This window comes from Setaria italica, chromosome I (genome assembly GCF_000263155.2).
Source record: "Setaria italica strain Yugu1 chromosome I, Setaria_italica_v2.0, whole genome shotgun sequence".
Lineage (NCBI taxonomy): Eukaryota > Viridiplantae > Streptophyta > Magnoliopsida > Poales > Poaceae > Setaria > Setaria italica.
In genome coordinates this window covers 25,452,223-25,462,621 of record NC_028450.1, presented here as the reverse complement: position 1 = coordinate 25,462,621, position 10,399 = coordinate 25,452,223, and the positions used below count along the sequence as shown (strand labels likewise).

At 44.5% G+C, this 10,399-nt stretch overlaps 1 protein-coding gene across 1 annotated transcript; it reads left to right on the top strand.

The window, feature by feature from the left end:
• Positions 1–1,481: 1,481 nt before the first annotated feature.
• On the top strand, positions 1,482–5,617 carry LOC101766267 (protein O-linked-mannose beta-1,4-N-acetylglucosaminyltransferase 2). Its single transcript, XM_004952551.2, has 5 exons — positions 1,482–1,718; positions 1,841–1,894; positions 2,101–2,175; positions 2,272–2,334; positions 4,224–5,617. The coding sequence occupies exons 1-5, from the start codon at positions 1,577–1,579 to the stop codon at positions 5,402–5,404; spliced, it is 1,515 nt and encodes a 504-aa protein (XP_004952608.1). The 5' UTR covers positions 1,482–1,576; the 3' UTR covers positions 5,405–5,617.
• The last annotated feature ends 4,782 nt before the right edge of the window (positions 5,618–10,399 follow it).

Here is a 10,399-nt window from a genome sequence, read left to right as displayed (position 1 = left end):
TGAATGTCCGCCGCGTGGCCGGTCATGTCCCCCGTCACGTCGAGCCACGCCGGGCGGCGTGCGGAGAGCGGGGTGTCGCCTGCGCTTCATAGCTAGAATCCACCCCTCAGTCGGCGAGGCGATAGGCGGAGGGGAGAGGGCCTGCTAGCAGGCGCCGCTGCGGCACGGTCTTGGCGCCTCAGCGCCGTAAATGCGACGCAGCTGAGCGGAGGCACCGGAGTAAAGGCCCTGTACGCGGTGCTTAGAGGGTGCCACGGACCGTCGGGTTGAAAGGGGGGCCGCCCGGAAGGGAGCAGAGAGGGCGCCCAGGCGGACAACTTCGGCATAGCTCCTTCCTCGATTCGCGGAGACGGGTAGAGAAGGGGACGTCGCAGGCGGTAGATCCGCAGCCCGGGCCACCGGATCCGGCGTCAGAGGCTGCAGATCCGGCGATCCGAGCTGGGTACGGAGGTGGTTCGCCGATGGGGAGCAATTGTTGAAGAAATGCTCCCAGGTGGGGGGTGTGAGCTGGCTGTGGGTGGTGTGGGTGGTTGGCGAGCGAGACATGGCGGGAGGGGCCGCGAGTAGGGGAAGCGGCGGCCGACGTTGATGGCGGTGCGGCGGCGGCGGCGGTGGGGAGCGGGCGGCTAGGTCGGGAGGCATCCTTCTACGGCCGCGACCTGATTCAAATCAATAATTGATCACAACGCCTTGCACACGCAAAAGAGAGTTTTATTGCAGTTCATCAAACGTTGCATAGCCAACAGTTTTTCAAGCTTTTATTGGAGACCGCCAGTGAGATGGCCATATATTGATGATGACAGACAGTTTTAAGATACCCTTAATAAATTATTTGATTTTTTTTAACGCGGACAAAAGCCCGTCTGCAATTTTATTAAAAAAGATGATAAAGGTAAAATTTGTCAGTAACGAGCAGTAAAAGAAAACTTGATAGTCTATGCGCAATTCTTACTAGCAGAGGAGGAGGGTGTCATCTTTTTTTAGAGAGATTTTAGAGAGATCCGACGAAATCAAACGGTAGAAACAAAGAAAGTAATATGAAGGACCTAAAGAAAAGTACTAAGAAGTACCAATTTGATGGAACCAAGTATAAAATTTATAAAAAATTACTATGATGTCCTTTAAATTATGTGTAAATCTATTTATTTTTTTTAAGAAAGTACCTGCAATTACCACTGCTACTTTAAAAGTATTGTAACAAATCTCTTTTTAATAATGAAGTAGTTATGAGGTCATCCTCCTCCTCGTCGTCTGACAGTAAAAAGGCAGTCGATAAAACCTTGGTTTCAATGTGGTGAGTCATCGATAAAGAATGAAAAATGGTTCGATTATGCTATAAAATTTGGGCTTGGAATTTGGAAAAAAAAAGGGATTGTCACCTAAAAAATGCTGTAGTGATAGTACTGAAGCAGCCGATCTGGAGCGCTGGTTTCCGTTCGGACGGTCAAATCCCACTGCAGAGGATCTTGTTCCCACAGCCTCGAAGAAAATACCAAAATCATACACTGAACAGAGCTCGAGAAGTTGACTAGCATAGCGAGGAGGCGACAGGCGAGGAAGGTAAAACAGCGGCGGCATGGGGTCGCCCAAGGCGGCCAGGAGCATGGTGAAGCAGCGCATCTGCCGTCGCCGGTTCGGCGCGCTGTTCGCTGCCGCCCTCGTCGCGGCCGTCCTCGCTGTCTTCGTCTTCTCCGACCTGTTCGCGCAGGATCCAAACGGTGAGCTTTCCATGGGTTCTGAGCTAAACGACAGCTAGTGCATCTTTCTTCTGTTGATTTCTTCTTCCCCTATCACCGAATGTGTATGTGCGTTCTTACTAGATGTTTATTGGGACTCGTAGCCTCCTCGCAGTTTAACGCCCTCCGGCCAGTGCGCGATGCGTCGGAACCTGCAGGTAAGTCAAGAAAAAAGATCGAATTTATGTGGCTTCAAAGGTTTTTTCTTGTTCCTTTTTAGCTGGTGGACTTCGGGTTTGGAAGGATTGGGCTTCTCGAAGCAGGAAGGGGTTTTATTTTTCAGTTCCTTTTTAGCTGGTGGACTTCGGGTTTTGGAATCTAGACCGGATTGGTCGGATTTGATAATTTGGTTTGCAATGTGCAGAGACCGGGAAATCTCCCAACAAGGAGGATCTTGCAACGGCGACATCTGATCAAGAACTCGATGCTGGAAATTCTGGTGTGGCATTGTTACTTCACTGCTTCATGTCACAGCCTGAGGGAATTAGCTAATTTGAAGTTCTGAATCTCGTGAGTTGGTGAAATGTACCTACAGTGGGCGAAGGAGGGACAGCAAAGGCAGTGCCGGCACAAGGAGAAAGAAGCACAGGAGGATCCGGTATGCATCCCTGATCTCATTGTGAATTAGTTTGGAGATGCTACTAATGCAGGTCACACTGTCTATACTTTTTTTTTTGTTGTTGTTTGGACTCACATCTAGAACCTGTCAAATACTGTGCAGATAAATCTCTAATTGCCCTGTTTGTTTCTATGCTTGTGAATACACTGCTGGGTAGATGCCTGTACCATAAGTCCAGAACTAGTACAACATAGAGTGTTCCAACTTACCTGCGTTATCCAGCACCAAGAGATAGTAAAAAAAGGGCTTTTAAAGGGGGTCAAACTCTTCCTTGGACTGGATTAAAGATAAAGATAATTGCTTGATATGCTTTAGATGAACCACAGGGGAATTAGCATTTGTTGTAGACACTCCTTACATTTAGCAGCTGATAATTTGTACTGGTGGTCTACGTAATGGAACTTGTCCTGCACACTGCCAAAAGTTGTTCAGGGAAAAATAGCTGTGAAACTAAACACGTTTCATGGTTATGGATACATTAGTATAAAAAATCGGAGGACAAGATTGCAACAATTTTCTTTTTATCTACCTATAGGAGCACACTTTAGATATAACCAGTCAGCTTGTTTATCTGAGGGTGACAGTTTAGTTACTTAAGGATTAAATATGATGGCTGCATTTATTTATGTTTGCTTTAGATCCTTCATATAAAGTTTGCCGTCTCAAAACTTCAGCCTACAGCAGAAGCCTTAGAGTTAACCTGTCACTAATGAATTGAAAAAAAAGTTCGATTGGCAACCAAATGTACTTTTTATGAGGTTGTTTTGTGAAATTGTCACAGCAAAACATAAATTGTGTTTACCTTTTGTTTTTATTCTAAGTGTAGCACATTCTTCACCTATCATGGCTCACAGGACAACAGAGATCCAAGAGTGCTGAAAAATAGGAACATTTATTGTTATCAAACAATGGTATGGTACTTCATTGAAAGAAACAAACATACATATGTACATCTAGTAGTATCCCACTAGCACCTTGCTGGTTCCTTGGATTAGATCTACTTCTATAAGCAGTAGCATACTCAATATTTCCTAATCTATTTATACTTTGAAAAGTATGCCATTGAAACATGCCTTTTACATGAAATTTGATTTCTTTTAATGAAACAATGCATGTGGCTTCACAAACTTACACCCTTCCACTTCAAAGCTGTCCAATGAAACATCTATAAATAATTTATGGTGTGGGGATCAGATCAATGCCAGTGTTTGGTGTGTCATATAGAGGGAAAAAGTCCATTTTACTCCCTTGCATTTTTGAGTTATTTTGGAGTAAAATCTTATTTTATACTATAGTACCAACTCCAGTTTTATTTGCTTATAGTTTAGGACATGGACGCAGTCCCTTCCTTCCTTTTTTTCCCCATTTCTGTATCTTAATATATATAAAATAAAATCATAGTCATATAGAAGTACTTTCGAGGTTGAGCTTATTGATATTATTCTCATATGACATCATGCATTTTGACTTGTAATACTAGTCAGGTTTTAGAAGTTCCATTGCACACAATCTAAAAGTTGAAATGTATTTTGTACTGGAGGTTTTCATCCAATCAAGTCAGCTGCACATTTTGGTTTGATTTGGTTGTGTTTTACAGTAGTACTACACGATGCTTTTGAGACATTTCTAGTCTTGTATGATATTGCACAATGAAATCAAATTATGCATCATCAGATGTTTCCCTGTTGATGTGATTTGATGACCATTAAATCTGTTTATGCATTAGATCTGTAGCAGCCAAATACTTTCTTTACTTGCAATTACAATTGTAATTGTTTATCAAATGACCAAACAAAAAAATTCACAACTATTTCCCAATGACAAGTACTAACATTTAGAACTGGTGATTTCATATTATTTACTAACAGGTTTAGTTCAGTACTCGAGATGCACACCTGGAACTGGAACAACCATCTGTGATCTCTCCAACCAGCGCTATGACATCTGTGAGCTTTGTGGTGATGCTCGCACCATCGGCCACTCCTCTACTGTAATTTATGTCCCACAGTCCCGCACTTCCAATGGCGAAGAGTGGAGCATTCCGGCACAGTCCCGGAAAAGCCTTCCATGGATCAAGAAGGTGACTGTCAAATCCCTGAACGCTTCCCAACTGGAGCCAAGTTGCACATCCAGGCATGCCATACCGGCCATTGTCTTTGCATTGGGTGGGTTTACAGGGAATATCTGGCATGATGTCAGTGATGTTCTTCTCCCTCTGTTTCTTACTGCCCACCAGTTTGACCGAGATGTTCAACTACTTATCACCAACAATAAGCCCTGGTTCATCAAAAAGTATGCAGCAATCTTTCACCGCCTCACGAAGCACCACATTATTGATTTTGATGCAGACAACCAGGTCAGGTGCTATCCACATGTCATTGTTGGACTTAGGAGCCACCGGGATCTTGGTATTGATCCGAACTCTACGCCACAGAACTACACGATGGTGGATTTCCACTTGTTTGTCCGTGAATCCTATGGATTGCCTGCACCCGAAGTGGATATACCATACAGGGCTGACAAAGATGACCCTGAGAGGAAGCCCCGGATAATGCTCATCGATCGGGGCAAGACACGGAGGTTCATGAATGCCCCTGATGTTTTACAAGGACTTGATTGGTTTGGTTTCGAGGTGGTCAAGGCAGACCCGAGGATTGACTCCAATCTTGATGAATTCGTGCGCCTGGTCGACTCTTGTGATGCAATCATGGGTGTTCACGGTGCGGGCTTGACTAACATGATGTTCCTGCGGTCAGGTGCAGTGTTGGTGCACATTGTACCATATGGCATTGAGTTCATGGCTGATGGATTATACGGCGCACCTGCAAGGGACATGGGCCTGAGACACGTGCAGTACAGCATCAGTCCGGATGAGAGCACGTTACTGGAGAAGTATGGTTGGAACCATACGGTAATCAAAGATCCAGAAGCCATCAGGAAAAGTGGATGGGAGAAGGTTGGGGAGTTCTATATGTCCGCACAGGACATCGTGCTCAACATGACAAGGTTTGGGTCTAGCTTGCTGAAGGCAATAGAGTTCATTATGTAGGTGCATGAGGCGAGGTTTCTGTCAGCTATGGAGTCTCTTCATTTTTCGCAGAAAGAAAAGGTAGCAAATTTACACTTTGTGTTTATAGGGTTTATTAGTGTTCTTCTCGTGGTGCTTCTGTATAGAATTGAAAATGTATGATTCGATTGACAATTCTGTGGATGTTACAGAAAAGATGATATAAGGCAGTGTTCAGTTTTAATCTTGCCTCCATATTGCGCTGTTGGCATCTTGGTTTCTCCCTGCTCAAATCTGTAGTCCTTGTCTTGCATTCTTTGCTGGTGAACAGACACAGTGAAACTAACAAACAAGGGATATGACGTAACATCCATAAATGGTGAAAACAAATAAATTACAAGCAAAGGAAGATACGATTTTCTCTTGCTATCTAATATCCTGTCCTGTATTGAATTGTAATATTACTATTTTAAACTATCAGTGGATCTGGCCAACGCACGCCAACTCGCCAAGTATATAGCACTGGTACCTGACGGGGATGTCTGGCCGCTGCTGCTGAACCCGGATCTCGTCCTTGCGACCTTGCCTTGTTTAAAACATGCAGTTGCAGCCCAGGCGCCCAGCATGCGATCGTTCAAGCTAGCTAACATTGCTGGAGGCTGGGCGCCTGCATCTTCCCGAGTTGATGATGCGCGAATCGAGAGCCAGAATGCAGATGGTATAGTAATGAGCTGCGTGGTAGAACTTGAAGGCTTTCGAGTGACGACCAGTGTAGATTAGAGCATGTATAATAGCAGGCTGTAAGTAGGCTGAATGCTGAGGTGAAAGAGAAAAGGAGAGAGAGGAGCAGCAGGCTGTAACTTACAGCCCGCTTAGACATAAGAATCAAGAAATTTTGTGAGGGGGACAAGTGGACCTTGTATTAATATTGAAGAGCTTACTAGTATATGGGTGAGCTGAGAGGTAGGCTGCAAAGATACTTACAACCAGCTCTTAGGGAGGTTTGGATACGAAGTGCTAAACTTTAGCAGGGTCACATTGGATGTTCGGATGCTAATTAAAAAGACTAAATAGGAGGTAATTACAAAACTAATTGCACAGATGGAGTCTAATTCGTGAGACGAATCTATTAAAGCTAATTAATCCATCATTAGCAAATGGTTACTGTAGCACCACATTGTCAAATCATGGACTTCGTCTCGCGAATTAGACTCCATATGTGCAATTAATTTTGTAATTAGAACTCTTAATTAGTATTCAAACATCCGATGTAACAGCTGCTAAAGTTTAGCATGGTGTTCCCAAACACCCCATTAGCCAATGGCTTTTTCCTTGGCCATTCCGGGCCCCAGCAAGCTCATGACTCGTGAGCAATTCATCACACTGCCATATCATCTTTGTCAGAAACATTAGTAGTATACGTAAAAGTTTAGAAGTTCTCGTGACCATATGCGGCCTGGCATTACCTCCTTCACTACTTCTAGTGCGAACTTTTTTTATTTTTAACCCTTTTTTTTCTTTATTTATAAAAATAACCTCAGCGGGGGTTTATTTGCGCGGCCTAACCCTTTTGGCCACGCCAGACCGCCTGGCGCGGCAGGAACATGCTGCCGCGCCACATGCACTGGCGCGGCAGCCCCCTGCCACACTGGCGCGCCGAGCCGCGGCGCCAGGCCGGCGCCAGGCGGGCGCTGACGTGGGCGGGCGTTCACCGCGCCAGCCCGCCTGGCGCGGCGAAGCCAACACTTAGTCCGCGCGCCGGCTCCCTTCCTCCTCCCTCCCTCCTTTCTTCCTCCTCCAGACACACCACACAGCAGCACCTTGCAGCGCCAGCCCCCGCCACCCCACCCCCAAATCCACCAAAAATCCGGCGTTTTTGGTGGGGGAAAGTAGTGGGAATCGATCCCTGCTTCGTGTGGAAGGTATTCCCCTACTTATTCTCGTGTTTTACCGTTGCATTTGGTAGATCGGAGGATGTTTATGTGACTTAGGGTTAGGTTAGTGATTTGAAATTTTAATGAAATGCAATGGTGTTTTGTGTTAGATGATACGTAGTTCATACGCAATTGAGTCTCTGCCCGCGATATTGACGTGTAGAACTTGTTGAATGCTTTGATTTAGGTATATATTCATCCAATTGTGTGGTTTACATGACATGTATTTTTTTATATGTTCAATTAATTAGTCTCATTTTTGTTTCAGTGTTTGTATTTTGTAGATCGAGTGTTTACATTTTATCAAAATGATGTATATAGCTAGTATGGATTACGTGTGTAAAGTTTATTTGTGTATTAAATTTGTTGCACTTGATTTCCAGGTGAGATGGCGTCGTTTGGTTCTGAATACAAACGGCGTAGGTGGTATGTGCGTTATGTGGGCGAGTCCAATGTTGCTGGTCCCGTACCTCCTGCTCTTCCGGTACCACTTTGTAGATGTGGCGCGCAAGTAGAGGTGAAACAATCAAGGCATCCAAAGACAGCCGGAAGAGCCTTCTATGTATGCAAATGGACTTTTGATCCATTGCCTGCCGCACCTTGCGATTTCTTTCAGTGGATCGATGGACCCGACAAATATGATCCTAGGATCCGCCTATTCCCATATCATAGCACAGAGCTTAAACCATACCATAAGTTTAGGCGTTGGGTTCCTCCTCCACCAAACCCACCTAGGATGACCGATGAGGAGAAGCAGGAGGCTGCTTGTAGGCGTGTGAGGGATCCTCCCATGTGCAAGTGTGGTGTTCCTGCTAAGCTTATGCATCCTAACTTAGGGGATCCACCTAAGTTTACTCTATTCTTTCGATGCTCCCTAAAGACTCATGTAAGTATATTACGAGAATATTAGTATGTCGTTTAGCTAGCAGTTATAATTTTGCAGTATATTGTTCATACTTTAACTTGATGTTATTGCTTGGTAGTTGGAGCAGCGTTTTGTAGTTACTTTACATATGAGTAGTTCACGTCATGGGTTTTTTGCAGGATGGGTGGCCGTTGTGTGATTTCAATGAGTATATATACGGCCCAATGGCAATGTGGCCAACAGAGGAGGAAGTGCGGGAGTTTGAAAGTGAAAATGCACCGTGGCCATGTGTGTCCTCTCCTAGTGATAGATGCAAGTGTGGTATATTGGCAACAGAAGGTGTAGTGCCTTCTGAACTTGGATATGGTTCGTTCTGTGGAAATGCACATGGCGATTACTGGGTTAGTAACTACTCATCTCTTATGTTTTATGAAGGTTGTAACTTGATTCAAATTTGTAAGAATATTGAATTGTTGTTGCAGGAGGGAAGGACATGTGATTGGGAAGATTTTTGTGGTCGATATGATTTGTTATTAAAGTTGGGAAATACATCGGAACCATGGAAGTTAAGGAAACAACAAGAAATTAAAGAAAAGATTAGGAAGAAGTATGATGTGCCTATTCCTGACGACGACTTGCTTTGGGGAAAAATATATCAAGATATGGTGCATGAGACTGGAGTGAAACTTAATGGACTTTATGCAAGGGAAACTATTATTAAGTATTGGAGGCAAAATAGATCCAAGTATCCACGACCTCTAACTGAAAATGAGAAGAGAGAAAATAGGAGGAAGTTGCAGGAGGAGAGGGAGTTGGAGAAACAAAGGTTGATGGAGGAAAGAGATCGCTTAGGTTATGTGGTTGATCCGAATGTGAAATACCCTGAGGGTTCATGGGAACAATATTTGCAACAAAAAGCGGCAAGAAAAAGAAGGCTTGAAATGGAAGAGTTACAACAAAAAGCGGAAGAGGCACAGATGGAGACGATGAAGGCTCTTGTTGCCGATTTACCTGTTGGTAAGGTTAATGTCGATAAGAAAGGCAAGGGAGTTGTTGTTGCCGGAGATGTTGATGATGATGATGATGACGACGAGTTACTATATGAAGGTGACTCGGACTAGATGAACGTGTTGATGTAGCTGGATCATGTTTCTCTGTAGCTGTGAAAACTATGTAGAACATTATGTTTATGTTTATTCTGGGAACTACAATTAGTTGTCAAAAACTATTTTCATTTCCGAGAGAACTATGTTCAGACGCATCAAAGTTTGCCGTGACATGACTGGCTTCTTGTGGTTTTGGCGTGCTGTTTTCCTGACCTCCTGTCCACGGATCACCGTAGTCAATCTCCATGCATCTTCCCGACCCGGAAGGAATAAGGTATAGGAAAGAAGGCAATGCTTTCTTTTTTTTTCATTTTTGATCTGTAAATTGAGTTGTTAATGAATCCGCTTCATTCGCCGACTCTATTTCATTCGCTGAATATATATGATATTTCTTTTCTTTGAAACACAAATTCTATAACAAGGTTTGAGACCTTTTGTTTGTATCTATTTATTTTTTTGTATACTAGTGGAATTTCATTGTATTGGGTTCTTTCTTAGATCTAAATGGAGTGGAATAGAGAAATAAAAAAAAGGCCTTTCATATAAAAATGGAAGAATCTACTGAAATACTCGAAAATCTACTGAAATTTGCGCCGGGTGGCCGGCCTTGCCGCGCCAGGCGGCCTGGGGCGGCAGGGCTGAGCTGCCGCGCCAAACGCAACCTACTTTCAGTAGGTTGCGCCGGGTGGCCGGCCTTGCCGCGCCAGGCCGCCTGGCGCGGCAGGGCTGGGCTGCCGCGCCAAACGCAACCTACTTTCAGTAGGTTTCGCGGGGTGGGAGGCCGGCCTTGCCGTGCCAGGCGGCCTGGCGTGTCAGGGGTGACCTGCCGTGCCAAATGCAACCCAATTTCAGTAGGTTTCGCCGGGGGTGGCGGCGGCAAGGGTGCGCGGCCGAGCCAATTTTAGTAAACTTTCATTAGGTTTCGGCCCAGGGGGGTGGGGCATCAGGAGCGCGCTGCACAATCCGAAACGTATTTTTGTGCTAAACATTTACGGAAAAATACACGAAATACAAGTACATCATGGAGCAAACATATAACATTGTACGGACATAAAAAAACGTAACAACCAACTTAGTCTTTTACAAACGTGACATGAATAAACCTAACATGCTTAGTCTTTTACCAACTTAG